The sequence below is a fragment of the Bos indicus x Bos taurus genome, chromosome 23 (genome assembly GCF_003369695.1).
Source record: "Bos indicus x Bos taurus breed Angus x Brahman F1 hybrid chromosome 23, Bos_hybrid_MaternalHap_v2.0, whole genome shotgun sequence".
NCBI lineage: Eukaryota > Metazoa > Chordata > Mammalia > Artiodactyla > Bovidae > Bos > Bos indicus x Bos taurus.
Genome location: NC_040098.1, coordinates 30,598,006 through 30,621,255, shown reverse-complemented (window position 1 = coordinate 30,621,255; position 23,250 = coordinate 30,598,006). Strand labels below are relative to the sequence as shown.

The 23,250-nt window shown below is 37.7% G+C and overlaps 1 protein-coding gene, 1 non-coding gene and 2 pseudogenes across 2 annotated transcripts; 1 reads left to right on the top strand and 3 right to left on the bottom strand.

The window, feature by feature from the left end:
• Nucleotides 1–3,901: 3,901 nt before the first annotated feature.
• LOC113881483 (olfactory receptor 2W1-like) lies at nucleotides 3,902–4,849 on the bottom strand. Its single transcript, XM_027524501.1, has one exon. The coding sequence runs from the start codon at nucleotides 4,847–4,849 to the stop codon at nucleotides 3,902–3,904; it is 948 nt and encodes a 315-aa protein (XP_027380302.1).
• A 10,102-nt stretch (nucleotides 4,850–14,951) lies between these two features.
• LOC113881481 lies at nucleotides 14,952–17,043 on the bottom strand (annotated as a pseudogene).
• A 1,088-nt stretch (nucleotides 17,044–18,131) lies between these two features.
• On the bottom strand, nucleotides 18,132–22,946 carry LOC113881480 (annotated as a pseudogene).
• Nucleotides 21,348–21,419, top strand: TRNAC-GCA. Its single transcript has one exon. It is a non-coding gene; the product is annotated as a tRNA-Cys (tRNA).
• Nucleotides 22,947–23,250: the final 304 nt, after the last annotated feature.

Sequence of the window (23,250 nt, the reverse complement as noted above, 5' to 3'; positions counted from 1 at the left end):
CTTTCTAAATTCCATATATATGTGTTAGTATACTGTATTGGTGTTTTTCCTTCTGGCTTACTTCACTCTGTATAATAGGCTCCAGTTTCATCCACCTCATTAGAATTGATTCAAATGTATTCTTTTTAATGGCTGAATAATACTCCATTGTGTATATGTACCACTGCTTTCTTATCCATTCATCTGCTGATGGACATCTAGGTTGCTTCCATGTCCTGGCTATTATAAACAGTGCTGCGATGAACATTGGGGTACACGTGTCTCTTTCCCTTCTGGTTTCCTCAGTGTGTATGCCCAGCAGTGGGATTGCTGGGTCATAAGGGAGATCTATTTCCAGTTTTTTAAGGAATCTCCACACTGTTGTCCATAGTGGCTGTACTAGATTGCATTCCCACCAACAGTGTAAGACGGTTCCCTTTTTGATGCAAGCTGTCTAGACCTATTGTGGGAAGTTCCAGTCTAGATAGTTGCTCAGCCAAAATGACATGAGTTTCAAATTAATCCATGTGTTTTAAATATAGGAACAAAGGGAAGAATGGTCTAGAAGTAGAATAAAACCGATAGCTCAAATCCCGCTTTCTGAAGAAGTGAGGGTGGGATTATTTTCTCATAAGGGAAATGTGGTTGAAATGTTGTCTTCAAGAGAGGGTCTCAATTCAGTTAAAACTAGGAGGTATAGAAAATGTTAAGTAAATTATTTGAGGATATAGGTGAATTATTAATTATGGGATAGGAGATCACAATGGTAGCTTGGAAGGTTTTAGGAAGGATAAGGGCAGGCATGTGGGAAAGGAAAGGGATTCCACTATGGGAATAACAGCATGGAAAATGTAGATGATAAAAATGCATTTACGTTTTGGGAGATGAGTGAGGAAATAGTGATCAGAGGCACTGTGGACTTAGCTTTGTACTGTCTTTTTTGCTGATATGATTTTTTTTCACTCTAATCACAAATTTGTATGGAATATATACTGAGACCCAGGCACTGTTATAAAACCACAAAAAAGTCAGAAAATATTGATTCCTTCATAGATAGTCTAGATAATCAATATTTCCTTGTATAAGTGACTAATTCAGGAAAAGGCAGGCTATATTATGGATTCAGGCATTCTATTCCTTTGAAATTTAGTGTCATATTCTGGCACGTGTATTGTAGATGGTGGTAGATTGAACCTTCTGATGGTTGCATGGTAAGTTTTGTTTATATATTGTCCTGTAATCCACCCGAAGCCCTGAACATAGGACCTGCTAGAAGGCAGGAATATATGTTCACCAGTTTAAAAACCATAATCAGTAGTATGTTCATATATGTACCTGTGTATGTTTGCATGTGTGCCTTTTTTAGTGTGTAGCCATAGAAACTCAGATATACGTGAAAAAAGTAGCACTTAAAACGTGGCTATTATAAAAGTTATAAATCTTGCCCCTTTTCAGGTGAATAGAAGGAGAATTCAGTAAGAACAGCATTTGAAAGAGCAAATAAGAACGATAAAAGCAAAAGTCACTAGTCATCAGAGAAATATTTGAGAGTATAGACTCCACAGTTTTTTAACAATCGGGCTTAAATTTACCTTTTGGATTCTTTTCTCTCTCTACCAAGATAGCCTATACTTTAACAACAATATTATTATTCTGCAAAAACATTCAAATACCTATTTCATCTGCCTTTGAATGTTACTGGATTTTTGTATCTGTTTATTTATTGTTTATACTTAAAACCCGATTCAGCTGTGAAAATGTCTTATGCCCTCCTCAATGCATTTTATTCTTTTATTAAGGACACTATGTAGAAAATTTTATCAAAATTCACATTTCTGTGATACTATATTGAGGATGGAATCATCTGACTCACACTGTGTGGTCAGTGCTGAAATATTTCAGCCTCTTGATAAAGCTTGAATTGAACTATAAGGAAAATGCTTAAAGAATGGCACATGATTTATAGACTAGGAATGATGAGTGAGGACGTTTTCTTTTACTTTTCATCCATTTTTAACTAAATTGAAATATAGTCAATTTACACTGTTGTGTTAGTTTCAGGTATACAGCCAAGTGATTCAAATATATATATATGTGTGTGTATATATATATATATATATATATATGTATACATATGTATATATGTATGCTGCTGCTGCTGCTAAGTCGCTTCAGTCGTGTCCGACTCTGTGCGACCCCATAGATGGCAGCCCACCAGGCTTCCCCGTCCCTGGGATTCTCCAGGCAAGAACACTGGAGAGGGTTGCCATTTCCTTCTCCAATGCATGAAAGTGAAAAGTGAAAGTGAAATCGCTCAGTCGTGTCCGACTCTTAGCGACCCTATGGACTACAGCCTACCAGGCTCCTCCATACATGGGATTTTCCAGGCAAGAGTACTGGAGTGGGGTGCCATTGCCTTCTCCGTATATATGTATACATATATACAAAATAACCTCTTTTCCATTAGAGGTTATAGGCTGTTATAAGATATTGAATATAGTTGCCTGTGCTTTACAGTAGGTCTTTGTTTATCTATTATATATATATTAGTGTATATATATTAATCCCAAACTCTTATTTTAGCTCCCCACATCCCCTTTGGTAAGCATAAGTTTGTTTTCTATGTCTGTGAGCATATTTCTGTTTTGTAAAAAAGTGTGTTTGTATCATTTTTTTAGATTCCACATATAAGTGATATCATATAACGTTTATCTTTGTCTGACTTATTTTACTTAGTATTATAATGTCTAAGTCATCCATGTTGCTGCAAATGGCATTATTCATTTGTTTTTACTCATTGTTTTATGGCTGAGTAATAACCTATGGACTGCAAGATCAAACCAGTCAATCCTAAAGGAAATCAGTCCTGAATATTCATTGGAAGGACTGATGCTGAAGTTGAAACTTCAATACTTTGGCTACCTGATGCGAAGAACTGACTCATTGGAAAAGACCCTGATGCTGGGAAAGATTGAAGGCAGGAGGAGAAGGGGATGACAGAGGATGAGATGGTTGGATGGCACCACCAACTCAATGGACTTGAGTTTGAATAAGCTCTGGGAGTTGGTGTTGAATAGGGAAGCCTGGTGTGCTGTACTCCATGGGGTCCCGAAGAGTAGGACAAGACTGGATGACTGAACAACAACAAGAATAACCTATGTTAGCCTATATTATAATAACCTACAACACATATGCCAGAGCTTCTTTATCTATTTTTCTGTCAATGGACATTTAGGTTGCTTCCATGTCTTGGCTATTGTAACTTGTGCTGCTATGAGCACTGGTTGGTGGAGCAGGAAATGGCAATCGACTCCAATATTCTTGCCTGGGAAACCCCATGAACAAGGGAGCCTGGAGAACCGCAGTCCATAGGGTTGCAAAGAGTCAGACATGACTGAGCACATACACATACATGAGCACTGGGGTGCATATATTTCTTTTTTTGAATTAGAGTTTTCTCCAGATACATGCCCATATAATAACTCTATTTTTAGTTTTTAAAGGAACCTCCACACTGATTTCAATTGGGGCTGCTCCAACTTACATTCCCATCAACAGTGTAAGAGAGTTCTTTTTTTCTCCACATCCTCTCCAGCATTTATTATTTATAGACTTTTAAATGATGACCATTCTTACTGGTGTGAGGTGATACCTCATTGTAATTTTGATTTGAATTTCTCTAATAATTGATGATTTTGAGCATCTATTCATGTGCCTGTTTGCCATTGGCTAGTGACTTTGAAAGGCATTTTTAGTTTAGAATCAACCCTTGGCATTATAGGACACTGACATTAAAATATAAGCACATTTTTCTAGGTATTATTTTTACTTTTAGGTAATGGCTACTACTAAAATAATTTCACAATGAATTAAAGGTTACACGAGGCCAATTTCTTTATTGGAAATGCCTTGTGAAAAGATGTTAGTGTCCTACTGTTTCTTCAGAAGGTTTTTCTTTTCTAACCAGCCTCTTCATGGCCCCCTTGAACTCCTTATTCCTTAGTGTATAGATCAGTGGGTTCAAGCTGGGAGTAACAATGGAATAAAAGATACTGAGTAGTTTACCCTCATCCTGAGATGGACTGTTTCCTGGTTGTATGTACATGTAGATAACAGTCCCATAGAAGATGGATACCACAATGAGATGGGAGGAACAGGTCCCAAATGCTTTTTGTCTCCCTGCTGCACACTTGATCTTGAGCACAGCTACAGCAATGAAGCTATATGAAACCAGAATGAGAAGAAGTGGTGGGAGGAAAATGAAAAAACACGATGCAAATAACATTTCTTCCATGACTTTGGTGTCCACACATGCAATTTTGACCATTGCAGATATCTCACAGAAATAGTGATCCAGGTGGTGGTTTTCACATCGAGGAAGACTCATAGCATAGGGAGAGAGGATCATGCAATTAATGATACCAATTATCCAGGTCATGATCACTAGGCCTTGACAGAGTTGAGGGATCATTATTGTCATATAATGTAGAGGCTTGCAGACAGCATTGAATCTGTCATAGGACATCACACCCAGGAGCATACATTCAACTGTGCATAATGTCACATCAATGAAAAGTTGGAAGGCACAACTGCTGAAAGAGATTTTTTTGTCTTTACCCCAAACATTGACCAACATCTGTGGGACTATATTTGTGGTATAACAGAGATCCAAGATGGCCAAATTTCTGAGGAAGAAGTACATAGGAATTTGGAGACGCTCATCTAGTAATGGCAGCAGGATGATGGCAATATTTCCTATCAAGGCAATAGTGTAGAAGAAAAAGACAACCCCAGAGATGATCATCTCCAGTTGAGGCCGTCCAGGGAAACCAAGGAGTATAAAACCACCAAAGTAGCTATCATTGATCATTTTCTTATTTTCTTAATATCAGCTGTGAACATAAAATATTAACATATTGGAAACCATAGTGAGTATGTTTTTAAACAATATTACACATATATATTGCAAAGATAAACATCACACAATTAAAAAATTAGTGTTTAAATCTCATAATTATTCTAACTTTCCTGTTTATCCAATTTGGTATAAAATTTATCTAAAGGGCACTTTGCCTCCAGAGTTTATACTCTCAATTACTTTGTCTCCTTCTGTGTCAAGGCAAAAAACTGCAGAAGTCTCAGAAGAAAATCCTGAGAAAAATGGTTGAATGAAGCCAGATGGACTTCCCTTTACAAATCAGGATGCTGGAAAGGGGGTTGGGAATCTGCAACAAATTCTTGCCTCCTTCATCCAAGGGTTCATAGAAAATGAAGGCTGCATAACTGTTACGACTTTTCTAATAGTTAAGCACAAAGGTTCAATCCTGCTGTCCATGTTCACTCTGCTATATCAATCCTCTGATCTTATATTTTAAAATGCAAACTTTCAACTAAAAACTTGTATTTCCAAACATTATTTTTCTGTTTCCATCACTCCCCAGAAACAGTGTTCTCCCTCTTTCATTGCAGACACAACTTTTTTTCTTTTTTTTAAAGAAAAATATTATTTATTTTAATTGGAGGCTAATTACAATATTGTGGTTCAACTGTACTTTTGATTCCAAATTATATCATTTCCTATGAAGTAATTCTTTTAAAAGGTACCCATTTCTTAGTTTTATCTCAGTCATTAATATTTATTTGTGTCCTATCCCTCATCTTGCAGGAGGTCCAGTTCTACTACTTATGCATTTAAAATGTTAAACGACTTCAGGAGGGGGGATTGTGTTATTTTTATGTTTATATCCCTACTGACTTTTCTCAGGATTAGCACAGAAAAAAGTCTGTAAACATTTGAGGTTGGTCCAAAGAGACTTTGATGACCACACATGGACATTTCTTTTCCTATCTAACAAAACTAGTGTCTTTTTGCAAACTCATTTCTGCTAAGAAAATGTCTCTCAAGCCCACAAATGGATTCCTAGTTTCTAAACCTGTGGTCTTTTCTAAATTATTTTCCTGCTTGAATTCTCAATGGCAAGTTAATTTCTTCTATATTAGACCTGCTCTTTGCCTTCATAAATAGTTCTTTTCAACTCTTCACTAACATTTCCCTCAGTGGAATTTCCGTTCTTTCCCTCCTTTCTTCCTGCATTTATGAACAACATTCTCTAATGGAATCCCCTTCCTTCCATATTTCCTCTGCCTCTGTGACTTCAGTTACTAATTAATTCTGTACACATAACTAAGAATTCTATTTTTTATGGTCCCTTCATCTTTTGCAGCTTCAAACTTACAAATTTAGCTAATCTATGGGATTTCCACTGGGTTTTACTCCCGTATCAATCATATAAGCAAAATTGAATTAATTCTGTTTTATATCTTAAAACAAAAGCTTTTTATCCATATAGCCGCCTCATAAGGTATCTCCTATGTTCTTAACAAATGTTTGTTAAAATGAATTTATGAATTTGGTGGGGGGTAGAAATTAAAAACACAAATACATATTTTCAAGTGAAATCAATTTAGGATTTAATGTATGTTTCAAACTTTGAAGAAAAGAAAATTGCTATAGAAACCAGAAATTCTTATACAAATTCTTTAAATTGGAAATCTTATCAAATGTTTTAAAAACAGCATAATTTCTTTCCCCACTTACCCTAATTAAGCTTAGTGAGCTTTTCTGTGGTGGTGATGTAACCAAAGACTTTCTGGAGGAGGAAAATTGAACTCTTCTAAAGTAGGAAATGATTCTTTCTCTCTTTCCCTAAATAAGACTAAACATGTAATTCTTCATTACTTGTTTCATTATACCATTCCTCCCACTTGCCATTGAGATCCTATGTGATAATGGCAGGAGGCAGCCACTGCCTGTCATCTTTTGCAGTTCATGTACCCATTCAAGAAGACCCTTACCATTATACATTTCAGAGAAGAAAACATCTTCAGTGTGGAAGATAACAAGTAGTTTTCCCTAATCAGCAGTGATAAAATTGGTTGAGTCTGGAAAGACCTTGGGGACATTGGGTTACTCATTAGCAATTAAATGTGTATTGTATAATTATCCAAGGAAGACGATCATTAAAAAAAAATACACGATGTTTGGGGCTGGTGCACTGGGATGACCCAGAGGGATGGTATGGGGAGGGAGGTGATAGCGGGGTTCAGGATGGGGAACACGTGTACACCCGTGGTGGATTCATGTTGATGTATGGCAAAACCAATACAATATTATAAAGAAAAATAATAATAAATAAATGATAAATGGTTAAAAAAAATCTCCCAGGAGAAATTCCCCCAGATAATTAATACTATTAATATAAGATTAAATAAGTAACTACAATTGTACAAGTCAGTATACATTTCTTATATGCACTATGATCAATAAAATACTTTTATTGATGGCTGTATTATTCTACTTTATATGGGAGAACATTGCTTGTCGAGAAGTTATAGATTATCACAAGGTAACAGACATAATGAACAATACAGATGAGACGCACAAACCTACATATGATAGTAACTGTAGTTTTTATAGTTTCTATCACCTCTAATTTGTATAACCTAACTTTCAAATATATTTTCATAACAATGAAATACCCAATTTTGGCAAAGAAGGACAATTTCAGCAATAGGTGTACCTCATAGAAGTGTACCAGACTCACTACCATAGACAGAAAGGGTGAGAAAATTATGGTGGCAATCATTGGATAGCTTTAAGACTGAAAACCATAATTTATTATTTAAACATTTGCCTGTTACTCCCATTGAGGGCACACAGATCAATTACACGCTCCCTGGAAATTGCCATTTTATATGTATGTAATTCCAAACATGAGAAACGCTGGGCTGGAAGAAGCACAAGCTGGAATCAAGATTGCCGGGGGAAATATCAATAATCTCAGATATGCAGATGACACCACCCTTATGGCAGAAAGTGAAGAGGAACTAAAAAGCCTCTTGATGAAAGTGAAAGAGGAGAGTGACAAAGTTGGCTTAAAGCTCAACATTCAGAAAACGAAGATCATGGCATCCGATCCCATCATTTCATGGGAAATAGATGGGGAAACAGTGGAAACAGTGTCAGACTTTATTTTACTGGGCTCCAAAATCACTGCAGATGGTGATTGCAGCCATGAAATTAAAAGACGCTTACTCCTTGGAAGAAAAGTTATCACCAACCTAAATAGCATATTGAAAAGCAGAGACATTACTTCACCAACAAAGGTCCGTCTAGTCAAGGCTATGGTTTTTCCCGTGGTCATGTATGGATGTGAAAGTTGGACTGTGAAGAAAGCTGAACGCCAAAGAATTGATGCTTTTGAAGTGTGTTGGAGAAGACTCTTGAGAGTCCCTTGGACTGCAAGGAGATCCAACCAGTCCATTCTGAAGGAGATCAGCCCTGGGATTTCTTTGGAGGGAATGGTGCTAAAGCTGAAACTCCAGTACTTTGGCCACCTCATGCAAAAAGTTGACTCATTGGAAAAGACTCTGATGCTGGGAGGGATTGGGGGCAGGAGGAGAAGGGGATGACAGAGGATGAGATGCCTGATGGCATCACTGACTCGATGCACGTGAGTCTGAGTGAGCTCTGGGAGTTGGTGATGGACAGGGAGGCCTGGCATGCTGCGATTCATGGGGTCGCAAAGAGTCGAACATGACTGAGCAACTGAACTGAACTGAATTCCAAAAAATATTCAGCAATTTTTGCTGTTGAATAGTTTTAGTAACTGCATCAGAAAATGTAAGCCTTGTCAGTGATCCTAAGATTATTTGTAATGGCAGGTTAAAATTCTATTACTAGTATGATGAAAAATCATTAATTCTCCTTCTCTGAAAAACTCCCTCACCAAGGAAAATAATAAAAGCATAAAAGCAAACTTCATTTTAAAATCTGACCTCTGAAACATAGATCATAAAATTGAAAAATATTCTGGAATTAGAGAAGGCCAGACAGGTGTGGAACAATGCAGAAAAAGCATACCCACTACTGCAAATAGCTGAAAGAACCCCTATCTCTCTGTGAATATGGCCTGTGGTGAATTATATGACTCATTAAAACAACAGGAACAGGAAATGATGCATTATCAATGGAAGAGTTCCTAACCCTGAAATGACTTCTAGAAGAAGCTAAGAAGAAACCACTAGCTAAATGACATTTGAAAGATATAGTTTTTTCTTTGTTCACTGGACATGAGTGAGACTGCACCGTGAAAAAACTTAATGTAGAAAATCTTAGTTGACAACATAAAATTATATCCTAAAAAGCTCACTTCTACACACAACCCTGGGTCTGAAGAAACATTTATTTCTTAATTTAATTTTTATTTTATATTCGAGTACTATTAATTTACAACATTGAATAGAATTCCCTGTGCTGTACAGTAGGTCCTTGTTGGTTATCTATTTTATATATAGTAGTGTATATATGTTAGTGCCAAACTCCTGTTTATTCCTCCCCCTGTTTTTCTTTGTCTTTATGACCATATCTTTATGACCATAAGTGACAAAGATATTATCTTATGACAATATCTTTATGACCATAAGTTTGTTTTCTGTGTCTATGGGTCTCTTTCTATTCTGTAAATAAGTTCATTTGTATCACTTGTATGTAGAATCTTAAAAAAAAATGCATTACTATTAAGTAGACTCCAGAGTTCCTTTAGATTTCACCAGTTATTCCCTTAGTGTCCTCTTTCTGTCCCAGGACCCAATCTGGCATGCCACATTGCCTTTGCTGTTATGTCTCACTATCCTCTGGTCTGTGACAGTTTCTGTCTCCTTTTTTCCATTTTTAAAATGATGTTGACAGTTTTGAGGCATACTGTGAGGTATTTTACAGAATGTCCCTCGGTTTGTGTCGATTTAGTATTTGTCTCATGATTAGAGTGGGGCTGTGGGTTTTTGGAAAGAACATTGCAGAGTGCCACCTGTCTTGGTATTCTTGTCACATCATCTCAGGGGTATATGACGTAACAGCACACTCATGGAAGCGTGTAGAATAGTGAGGAACCGGAAACACATGCTCAGTAACAGGAATAAATTTAGTATCTTTTGTTGTATCTGTAGACAGGGATATTTCATAGGCATTTAAAATTTTGGTGTAGGTTAATATTTTTAAGTATAAAAAGGAGATTGCAAAGCAGGAGACATAGTAAATTTTCATTTAGTAATTACAAAATATCTTTATGAATATGTGGTTTAAAAACTCTGCACACTGCCTCAAAACAACCCTACAGGAAAGACACTGTGGTACCAGAATCTTACTCCAAGGGCCCTGAGGCCCATGGCTGTACTAGCTGTGTACCGTTCCCCAACAGGAGCCAGTGTCCACACCCACGTGGAGGTCGACCCTAGGACCTGGGAAGCAGAAAAACATTCTCTGTCAGAAGGAGTATGTGTTTTTTAAAGGCATGATCTATGTGATGGGGCTAATGATGTCTCCTAGATTTATTGCAAAGAGTTAACAAGATAACAGGTGTCAAAGTAGAAGACTGAAAAGGTAATTGTAGATGTTGGCCATGGGAAGAGTGGGTCATATGTGGGAGGGCATTCTGCTGAGAAAAATCCTGTTCTTCCCTTAAATCTTTTTTGTGGACACATGGACTCACTTTTTCAGATTTAACCCTCTGCTGTTGGTTGCCTGAGCTCTAGAGGCCTTCCTTTCTACAAATGGGACCTAACTAAACTCAAAAGCTTTGCACAGCAAAGGAAATCATAAAGAAGATGAAAACACAGCCCTCATAATTGCAGAAAATATTTGCAAATGAAGCAACTGACAAAGGATTAATAACCAAAATATACAAACACATCAGGGAACTCAATATCAAAAAACGAGACCAATCAAAAGTTGGGTGGAAGGCCTAAATATACACTTCTCCAAATAAAGAAAATAGGACATTTCAGTGACCAGTAAAACCACCTTTACTTGTGCCAGTTTATCCAAATTAGAGAAAAAGAATTTTACCTTTCTCAAAACAGGTGCCATGATAATACCCCCATTAGTTCAGTTCAGTTCAGTCACTAGTCGTGTCCGACTCTTTGTGACCCCATGTTCCAGCACGCGAGGACTCCCTGTCCATCACCAACTCCCAGAGTTCACCCAAACTCATGTCCATCGGGTCGGTGATGCCATCCAGCCTTCTCATCCTCGGATGTCCCCTTCTCCTCCTGCTCCCAATCCCTCCCAGCATCAGAGTCTTTCCCAATGAGTCAACTCTTCACATGAGGTGGCCAAACTACTGGAGTTTCAGCTCTAGCATCATTCCCTGCAAAGAAATTCCAGGGCTTATCTCCTTCAGAATGGACTGGTTGGATCTCCTTGCAGTCCAAGGGACTCTCAAGAGTCTTCTCCAACACCACACTTCAAAAGCATCAATTCTTCGGCACTCAGCCTTCTTCACAGTACAACTTTCACATCCATACATGACCACTGGAAAAACCATAGCCTTGACTAGATGAACCTTTGTCAGCAAAGTAAGGTCTCTGCTTTTCAATATGCTATCAAGGTTGGTGATAACTTTTATCCAAGGAGTAAGCGTCTTTTAATTTCATGGCTGCAATCACCATCTGCAGTGATTTTGGAGCCCAGAAAAATAAAGTCTGACACTGTTCCACTGTTTCCCCATCTATTTCCCATGAAGTGATGGGACCAGATGCCATGATCTTAGTTTTTTGAATGTTGAGCTTTAACCCAACTTTTTCATTCTCCTCTTTCACTTTCATCAAGTTGCTTTTTAGTTCCTCTTCACTTTCTGCCATAAGGGTGGTGTCATCTGCATATCTGAGGTTATTGATATTTCTCCCGGCAATCTTGATTCCAGCTTGTGCTTCTTCCAGTCCAGCATTTATCATGATGTGCTCTGCATATAAGTTAAATAAACAGGGTGACAATATACAGCCTTGACATACTCCTTTTCCTATTTGGAACCAGTCTGTTGTTCCATGTCCAGTTCTAACTGTTGCTTCCTGACCTGCATACAGATTTCTCAAGAGATAGGTCAGGTGGTCTTGGATTCCCATCTCTTTCAGAATTTTCCACAGTTTATTGTGATCCACACAGTCAAAGGCTTTGGCATAATAAATAAAGCAGAAATAGATGTTTTTCTGGAACTCTCTTGGTTTTTCGATGGTCCAGCGGATGTTGGCAATTTGATCTCTGGTTACCCTGCCTTTTCTAAAACCAGTTTGAACATCAGGAACTTAACGGTTCACGTACTGCTAAAGCCTGGATTGGAGAACTTTGAGCATTACTTTACTAGCATGTGAGATGAGTACAATTGTGCAGTAGTTTGCACATTCTTTGGCATTGCTGTTCTTTGGTATTGGAATCAAAACTGACCTTTTCCAGTCCGGTGTCCACTGCTGAGTTTTCCAAATTTGCTGGCATATCAAGTGCAGCACTTTCACAGCATCATCTTCCTGGATTTGAAATAGCTCCACTGGAATTCCATCACCTCCACTAGTTTTGTTCATAGTGATGCTTTCTAAGGCCCACTTGACTTCACATTCCAGGATGTCTGGCTCTAGGTGTGTGATCACACCATCGTGATTGTCTTGGTCGTAAAGATCGTTTTTGTACAGTTCTTCTGTGTATTCTTGTCACCTCTTCTTAATATCTTCTGCTTCTGCTAGGTCCCTACCATTTCTGTCCTTTATCGAGCCCATCTTTGCATGAAATATTCCCTTGGTATCTCTAATTCTCTTGAAGAGATCTCTAATCTTTCCCATTCTGTTATTTTCCTCTATTTCTTTGCATTGATTGCTGAGGAAGGCTTTCTTATCTCTCCTGGCTATTCTTTGGAACTCTGCATTCAGATGCTTATATCTTTCCTTTTCTCCTTTGCTTTTTGCTTCTCTTCTTTTCACAGCTATTTGTAAGGCCTTCCCAGACAGCCATTTTGCTTATTTGCATTTCTTTTCCATGGGGATAGTCTTGATCCCTGTCTCCTGTACAATATCACGAACCTCTGTCCATAGTTCATCACGCACTATATCAGATCTAGGCCCTTAAATCTATTTCTCACTTCCACTGTATAATCATAAGGAATTTGATTTAGGTCATATCTGAATGGTCTAGTGGGTTTCCCTACTTTCTTCAATTTAAGTCTGTATTTGGCAATAAGGAGTTCATGATCTGAGCCACAGTCAGCCCCAGTCTTGTTTTTGCTGACTGTATAGAGCTTCTCCATCTTTGGCAAAGAATACAATCAATCGGATTTTGGTGTTGACCATCTGGTGATGTTCACGTGTCGAGTCCTCTCTTGTATTGTTGGAAGAGGGTGTTTGCTATGACCAGTGTGTTCTCTTGGCAAAACTCTATTAGCCTTCGCCCTGCTTCATTCCGTATTCCAAGACCAAATTTGCCTGTTACCCCAGGTGTTTCTTGACTTCCTACTTTTGCATTTCAGTCCCCTATAATGAAAAGGACATCTTTTGGGGGGCGTTAGTTCTAAAAGGTCTTGTAGGTCTTCATAGAACCGTTCAACTTCAGCTTTTTCAGCATTACTGGTTGGGGCATAGACTTGGATTACTGTGACATTGAATGGTTTGCCTTGGAAATGAACAGAGATCATTCTGTCATTTTTGAGATTGCATCCAAGTACTGCATTTTGGACTCTTTTGTTGACCATTATGGCTACTCCATTTCTCCTAAGGGATTCCTGCCTACAGTAGTAGATATAATAGTCATTGAGTTAAATTCACCCATTTCAAATACCCCCATGCTGACCTCTAAAATAAGAAATTTGGAAAATCAGTGGAAAAAATAAAAGCATTAGTATTGATATCTTAAAGATGGTTACTCGTGTGTGACATAAAATGTCCTTCATTTGTGCTCACAATTACTTTTTGGAGTAATTATATGGGTAGAGGAAAATGTCAAAGGAAAGAAATTTTTGATGTGGTCAATTAACATTGCATCACTATGAAGATGATTGATAACTAGAACTCTTGGTCTTCTTGGTTAATAGGGGTTTTACTTCTGTCAGTAAAGAGCTGATTTTAACCCCTTAAAATTATGAGAATATCTAGTTAGCATAATTAAAGGAAAATATTACAGTTAACTGAGGAATACAAGTAAAATTTGGACATGTATAATCTAAAAGAATCAGTGCATATTGTAAATTATTTTTAGTTTTGGTGTCTCAGTTTAAAACTTATTTTAAATATGTTTTTTTGTACATGTATCATAATATGTTAGCTATTCAATAATGCATTATATTTGATAATATATATGGATTTAGAAAGATGGTAACAATAACCCTGTATACGAGACAGCAAAAGCATTAGTATTGATAACTTAAAGATAGTTACTTGTGTGTGACATAAAATGTCTTTCATTTGTGCTCACAATTACTTTTTGGAGTAATTATATGGGTAGAGGAAAATGTCAAAGGAAAGAAATTTTTCTATACATCAGAGACACTGATATCATATATGAAACGAGTCACCAGTCCAGGTTCAATGCACGATACTGGATGCTTGGGGCTGGTGCACTGGGACGACCCAGAGGGATGGCACAGGGAGGGAGGAGGGTTCAGGATGGGGAACACCTGTATACCTGTGGTGGATTCTTGTTGATATATGGCAAAACCAATACAATATTGTAAAGTTAAAAAATAAAATAAAATTATAAAATAAATAAATAAAAATAAAAAAATAATGCATTATATTTGATAATAATTTTTTGTATATTTCATGAGTACTTCTCTCAGGTGAGAAGTGACTTCCCTGGTAGCTCAGACGGTAAAGAGTCTGCCTGCAGTGCTGGAGACCTGGGTTGTATCCCTGGGTCAGGAAGATTCCCCAGAGAAAAAAATGGCAACCCAATCCAGTATTCTTGCCTGAGAATACCATGGACAGAGGAGCCTGACAGGCTGCCATCCATGGGGTTGCAAAGATTCAGACAAACTGAGTGACTTCACTTTCATGTACTTTATCTCAGGTGATGATGCAACATTAATAGTCGACATATAAAGGTTGTAAAGGACACATTTCCATAATAGAAACTTCTGGAAGGAAAAATCAGTGTCCTATTGTTTCCACAGAACTTTCTTTTTCCCAATCAGTCTCTTTATGGCCCCCTTGAACTTCTTATTCTTTAGAGTATAGATCAGTGGGTTCATGCTGGGAGTAACAATGGAATAAAAGATACTGAGAAGTTTACCCTCATTTTGATTTGGACTGTTTCCTGGCTGGATGTACATGTAGATAACAGTTCCATAGAAGATGGATACCACAATGAGATGGGAGGAACAGGTCCCAAATGCTTTTTGCCTTCCCGTTGCAGATTTGATCTTGAGCACAGCTACAGTAATGAAGCCATAAGAAACCAGAATGAGAAGAAGAGGAGCAAGAACTATAATCAGGCACATGGCAAATGTGGTTACCTCCATGGCTGTCGTGTCCACACATGCAATCTTGATCATTGCAGACATTTCACAAAAGAAGTGATCCAGGTGGTGATTTCCACATCGAGGAAGACTCATGGCATAGGGGGAAAGTATCATGCAATTAATAACACCAACCACCCACGCAGTGCCTACAAGGCCCTGGCAAAGTTGGGAGTTCATTATGGTCATATAGTGCAGAGGCTTGCAGACAGCATTGAACCTGTCATAAGACATCACAGCCAGAAGGATACATTCAACTGAGCAGAGAACCATATCAGTGAAAAGTTGGAAAGTTGGAAATTACAAAGGTAATTCTCTTGTCTTTGCCCCAGATATTGACCAACATCTGAGGGACTATGTTTGTGGTATAACAGAGATCCAAAATGGCCAAGCTTCTAAGGAAGAAGTACATGGGAGTTTGGAGATGGTCATCGAGAAAAGATAGCAGGATGATGGCCATGTTTCCAATCAGGGCAATGATGTAGAAGAAAAAAACAACCCAAGAAATAATCATCTCCATCTGAGGCTGGCCTGTGAATCCAAGGAGTATAAATCCACCAAATGGCTGTCATTGATCATTCTTTTTCTTTTTCTTAATAGCAATTCTGAAAGTAGAATAATCAATATAGTAGAAATCATATGGGTATATTCAGAAACTTCAATATCAATTCAAATCAGGATTATATAAATGATATAGATAACAGTTTTATTATCAAACACATAAACATTTTTTCAGTGATACAAATAATATAAAATTTAATGTATGATAACAATAGATTATTACATAAATTTTTGAATATCTAGTGAAATGTCCAAATGTGGATTATAGTGGAGAGTTTGATAAAACCTAGAAATCTACATCAATGACTGGAGTGTATAAAAGAGTACTTTGCTCAATTTAATGTAATTCTTTATTGAAAGAATTTTCTCTGTGCCTATAATATAGCATGGCAGTGCATGCTAAAAGATGAAGAATTTAAATCATTAACTTTGTTTTACCTTTTAAAAGTATAATTATTTTTACATAGATCCCATTAAGAAACAAAGTCATTAATATTAAATAAAACAGAATAATTTCTGATTCTGTCTTAAGAAAAGATTCTTGGAGTTATTTTCAAATATAGAGATTCCTCGTACTTCTCTAAAATGTTTAATTAATTTATTGATTGATTGACTGGGAGATAGGTACAATAACCATTCTTATTATTCTAACAGTCACAGGAAGGTAGGAATCTGTTATCAGCCTGCTTCTTTTACCCCATTATTGTAATATAATTACAATAAAACTTGAAATATGTGTTTACACCTCAAGAACAGGATACCCTAGAATGAGGGAAATATAATAATATAACTTGTATCAACATTATTCCCTATTCTGTAACTTTATTTTAGTGAGTACTAAGATTTATAAGGACTGATGCTAAAGCTGAAACTCCAGTACTTTGGCCCCCTCATGTGAAAAGTTGACTCATTGGAAAAGACTCTGATGCTGGGAGGGACTGGGGGCAGGAGGAGAAGGGGACAACAGAGGATGAGATGGCTGGATGGCATCACCAACTCGATGGACATAGTTTGAGTGAACTCTGGGAGCTGGTTATGGACAGGGAGGCCTGGCGTGCTGCAATTCATGGGGTCGCAAAGAGTCGGACATGACTGAGTGACTGAACTGAACTGAACTGAACTGAAGATTTATAACCAGGTCTTTCTTTCTCAGGGGCCTTCTCTTCACCATCATGCGTGTCTCTTTTTGCAGATAACCTCCCACTTTCTTTCTCAAAAAAGCAAGTCTCATCTAGTTCTGTACGTACAACAGTGAAATCAAGTCTTAAATAAAATGAGGAATAAAAGGACTGGAAGCACTGTTTATAATAGCCAGGACATGGAAACAACCTAGATGTCCATCAGCAGATGAATGGATAAGAAAGCTGTGGTACATATACACAATGGAGTATTACTCAGCCATTAAAAAGAATACATTTGAATCAGTTCTAATGAGGTGGATGAAACTGGAGCCTATTATACAGAGTGAAGTAAGCCAGAAGGACAAACACCAATACAGTATACTAACGCATATATATGGAATTTAGAAATATGGTAACGATAACCCTGTATACGAGACAGCAAAAGAGACACTGATGTATAGAACAGGCTTATGGACTCTGTGGGAGAGGGAGAGGGTGGGAAGATTTGGGAGAATGGCATTGAAACATGTGAAATGTCATGTATGAAACGAGATGCCAGTCCAGGTTCAATGCACGATGCTGGATGCTTGGGGCTGGTGCACTGGGACGACCCAGAGGGATGGCACAGGGAGGGAGGAGGGTTCAGGATGGGGAACACCTGTATACCTGTGATGGATTCTTGTTGATATATGGCAAAACCAATACAATATTGTAAAGTTAAAAAATAAAATAAAATTATAAAATAAATAAATAAAAATAAAAAAATAATGCATTAAATTTGATAATAATTTTTTGTATATTTCATGAGTACTTCTCTCAGGTGAGAAGTGACTTCCCTGGTAGCTCAGACGGTAAAGAGTCTGCCTGCAGTGCTGGAGACCTGGGTTGTATCCCTGGGTCAGGAAGATTCCCCAGAGAAAAAAATGGCAACCCAATCCAGTATTCTTGCCTGAGAATACCATGGACAGAGGAGCCTGACAGGCTGCCATCCATGGGGTTGCAAAGATTCAGACAAACTGAGTGACTTCACTTTCATGTACTTTATCTCAGGTGATGATGCAACATTAATAGTCGACATATAAAGGTTGTAAAGGACACATTTCCATAATAGAAACTTCTGGAAGGAAAAATCAGTGTCCTATTGTTTCCACAGAACTTTCTTTTTCCCAATCAGTCTCTTTATGGCCCCCTTGAACTTCTTATTCTTTAGAGTATAGATCAGTGGGTTCATGCTGGGAGTAACAATGGAATAAAAGATACTGAGAAGTTTACCCTCATTTTGATTTGGACTGTTTCCTGGCTGGATGTACATGTAGATAACAGTTCCATAGAAGATGGATACCACAATGAGATGGGAGGAACAGGTCCCAAATGCTTTTTGCCTTCCCGTTGCAGATTTGATCTTGAGCACAGCTACAGTAATGAAGCCATAAGAAACCAGAATGAGAAGAAGAGGAGCAAGAACTATAATCAGGCACATGGCAAATGTGGTTACCTCCATGGCTGTCGTGTCCACACATGCAATCTTGATCATTGCAGACATTTCACAAAAGAAGTGATCCAGGTGGTGATTTCCACATCGAGGAAGACTCATGGCATAGGGGGAAAGTATCATGCAATTAATAACACCAACCACCCACGCAGTGCCTACAAGGCCCTGGCAAAGTTGGGAGTTCATTATGGTCATATAGTGCAGAGGCTTGCAGACAGCATTGAACCTGTCATAAGACATCACAGCCAGAAGGATACATTCAACTGAGCAGAGAACCATATCAGTGAAAAGTTGGAAAGTTGGAAATTACAAAGGTAATTCTCTTGTCTTTGCCCCAGATATTGACCAACATCTGAGGGACTATGTTTGTGGTATAACAGAGATCCAAAATGGCCAAGCTTCTAAGGAAGAAGTACATGGGAGTTTGGAGATGGTCATCGAGAAAAGATAGCAGGATGATGGCCATGTTTCCAATCAGGGCAATGATGTAGAAGAAAAAAACAACCCAAGAAATAATCATCTCCATCTGAGGCTGGCCTGTGAATCCAAGGAGTATAAATCCACCAAATGGCTGTCATTGATCATTCTTTTTCTTTTTTCTTAATAGCAATTCTGAAAGTAGAATAATCAATATAGTAGAAATCATATGGGTATATTCAGAAACTTCAATATCAATTCAAATCAGGATTATATAAATGATATAGATAACAGTTTTATTATCAAACACATAAACATTTTTTCAGTGATACAAATAATATAAAATTTAATGTATGATAACAATAGATTATTACATAAATTTTTGAATATCTAGTGAAATGTCCAAATGTGGATTATAGTGGAGAGTTTGATAAAACCTAGAAATCTACATCAATGACTGGAGTGTATAAAAGAGTACTTTGCTCAATTTAATGTAATTCTTTATTGAAAGAATTTTCTCTGTGCCTATAATATAGCATGGCAGTGCATGCTAAAAGATGAAGAATTTAAATCATTAACTTTGTTTTACCTTTTAAAAGTATAATTATTTTTACATAGATCCCATTAAGAAACAAAGTCATTAATATTAAATAAAACAGAATAATTTCTGATTCTGTCTTAAGAAAAGATTCTTGGAGTTATTTTCAAATATAGAGATTCCTCGTACTTCTCTAAAATGTTTAATTAATTTATTGATTGATTGACTGGGAGATAGGTACAATAACCATTCTTATTATTCTAACAGTCACAGGAAGGTAGGAATCTGTTATCAGCCTGCTTCTTTTACCCCATTATTGTAATATAATTACAATAAAACTTGAAATATGTGTTTACACCTCAAGAACAGGATACCCTAGAATGAGGGAAATATAATAATATAACTTGTATCAACATTATTCCCTATTCTGTAACTTTATTTTAGTGAGTACTAAGATTTATAAGGACTGATGCTAAAGCTGAAACTCCAGTACTTTGGCCCCCTCATGTGAAAAGTTGACTCATTGGAAAAGACTCTGATGCTGGGAGGGATTGGGGGCAGGAGGAGAAGGGGACAACAGAGGATGAGATGGCTGGATGGCATCACCAACTCGATGGACATAGTTTGAGTGAACTCTGGGAGTTGGTTATGGACAGGGAGGCCTGGCGTGCTGCAATTCATGGGGTCGCAAAGAGTCGGACGTGACTGAGTGACTGAACTGAAGATTTATAACCAGGTCTTTCTTTCTCAGGGGCCTTCTCTTCACCATCATGCGTGTCTCTTTTTGCAGATAACCTCCCACTTTCTTTCTCAAAAAAGCAAGTCTCATCTAGTTCTGTACGTACAACAGTGAAATCAAGTCTTAAATAAAATGAGGAATAAAAGGACTGGAAGCACTGTTTATAATAGCCAGGACATGGAAACAACCTAGATGTCCATCAGCAGATGAATGGATAAGAAAGCTGTGGTACATATACACAATGGAGTATTACTCAGCCATTAAAAAGAATACATTTGAATCAGTTCTAATGAGGTGGATGAAACTGGAGCCTATTATACAGAGTGAAGTAAGCCAGAAGGACAAACACCAATACAGTATACTAACGCATATATATGGAATTTAGAAATATGGTAACGATAACCCTGTATACGAGACAGCAAAAGAGACACTGATGTATAGAACAGGCTTATGGACTCTGTGGGAGAGGGAGAGGGTGGGAAGATTTGGGAGAATGGCATTGAAACATGTGAAATGTCATGTATGAAACGAGATGCCAGTCCAGGTTCAATGCACGATGCTGGATGCTTGGGGCTGGTGCACTGGGACGACCCAGAGGGATGGTATGGGGAGGGAGGAGGGAGGAGGGTTCAGGATGGGGAACACACGTATAATTTTTTTAAATTAAAATTGAAATTAAAAAAAAAAAAGGACTGGAAGACACTTAATATATCATTAAGGGTCAGGATATTGGAAGTTAGGAGTGTAGGGCATTTGTAACAATAATATCTCTTTTTTAAAAAAAATTGCTCCAAAAAAAACCCCTTTTATTTTTTTAATTTAATTAAAAAATTTTAACATCAAATGCATTTTGTTTTGGGGAATAGCTGATTAACAATGTTGTGATAGTTTTAGGTGAACAGCGAAGGGATTCAGTCATACATATACATGTATCCATTCTCCCCCAAACCCGCCTCCCATCCAAGCTAGCACATAACATTGAGCAGAGTTCCATGTTCTATACAATAGGTTTTTGTTGGCTATCCATTTTAAATATAGTGGTGTGTACCTGACCTTCCCAAAGTCCTTAACTATCCCTTCCCTTGAGCAATCACGAGTTTGTTTTCTGTGTCTGAGTCTGTTTCTGTTTTGTAATTAGGTTCATTTGTATGAACCTTGTAATTGGGCTTCCCTGGTGGCCCAGAGGTTAAAGCATCTGCCTGCAATGCAGGAGACCCAGGTTCAATCCCTGGGCTGGGAAGACCCCCTGAAGAAGGAAATGGCAACCCACTCCAGTATTCTGGCCTGGGAAATCCCATGGATGGAAGAGCCTGGTGGCCTACAGTCCATGGGGTGGCAGAGTTGGACACAACTGAGCGACTTCACTTTCACTTCATCTGTATTATTTCTTTTTAGAGTCCAGATACAAGAGATGTCATATGATATTTCTCTGTCTCTATTTGACTTAACTTCACTCAGTATGAGACTCTCTAGATCCATCCATGTTGCTGCAAATGGCCTTATTTCATTCTTTTTAATGGCTGAGTAAGATTTCATTGTATATATGCACCACATCTTTCCCATCCATTCCTCTGTCAGTGGACATCCAGATTGCCTCCATGTCCTGGCTACTGCAAACAGTGGTGCAATGAACATTGGGGTGCATGTATCTTTTGGGGCAATGTTTTTCATTGCATATACTCTCTTCTAAAGCAGGGTGTTATATCACTACTATTCTTCTTTTCAGTTCATTCTTTACCTTCACTTTTCTTCACTGCATCTTCTCATTCATTTCTCCTCCCCTCCAGTTATCTCCAATGTTTTCTAACCAATTTCTGCTTTTCTCTTTGCTTCATTGATCCTTTATTCTTGTTAGCTTCAGTTACTAGCTCTGGACAGGTAACTCTGCCATATATCTTTACTAATTCAACTTTACTTCTCTACTTTCAGATAGGCAATTTTACCAATGTACTCAACATCAACACAGGGCTTTAAATCAATACCACACAGGTTTACATCTCATTTCACAGCATCATAGTTCAAAAATGAGTTCATGATTTTTATTCCTACAACAAATCTACTGCTTCTTTTGTGTGGTGCACATTAATTTTATTAGGTGAATTCTCCCTAAAGTAACTAGTAGGTTCTTAATAAATATTTGCTAAAATAGATTATGGGACTCATTAGAAAAGACCCCGATGCTGGGAAAGATTGAAGGCAGGAGGAGAAGAGGACGACAGAGGATGAAGTGGTTGGATGGCATCACCGACTCGATGGACATGAGTTTGAGCAAGCTCTTAGAGTTGGTAATAGACAGGGAGGCCAGGCGTGCTGCAATCCTTGAGGGTCACAAAGAGTTGGACACAACTGAGCAAGTGAACTGAATTGAACTGATGGGATAAATATTTAATCATGAGCACATGAGTAGAAAGGTATAGCAATTTTTATTTATAGGATCTCCATTTCAACAGATATTAGTTTAGAGATCAATAGATGTTCTAGATGACATGGTGAGGAGATCAACTGGTGTGAAAGTAAGAGGTTGTATGAAAATCATTTTGATTTTGAGAAACACCTTATAATATTACCTATGACAACTTAATTTCTCCTCCACTTACCTTAATTCAGCTGAGTAAATTTTTCAGTACTGATGATTCAGCCAAGAAAAATTTGGAAAAAAAGTGTTATTTTATAAAATAGAAATGAATATTCGTTATTAAATCTAAATAGAGCAGAACCATCCCTAGGCTTCCACTACTTCTGCCCAGTTCTCACTGTGAACCTTCATGCGTGTGGAAGGAGGTGCACCTGCCCCTCACCATTCCCACTTCATAAGCACAGTTAATAAGAATACTTTTGTCTCCTCCAGTGAAAAATAATCCAACAAGGAGACACATATGTGCTGTGAATAATAACTAATTAGATTTCCCTTAAGAGCAATGATGAAATTTGTTGAGGAATGATGAAATACCTTGGGGTCTGGAGTATCTCATAAGCAATTAATGTATATTAATGATTGCTCAGAAGCACAAAACAAGGGAAAACAAAACAAATCTCCTTAAGAGAATTTATCAATTTCAAAAGTCAGCTCC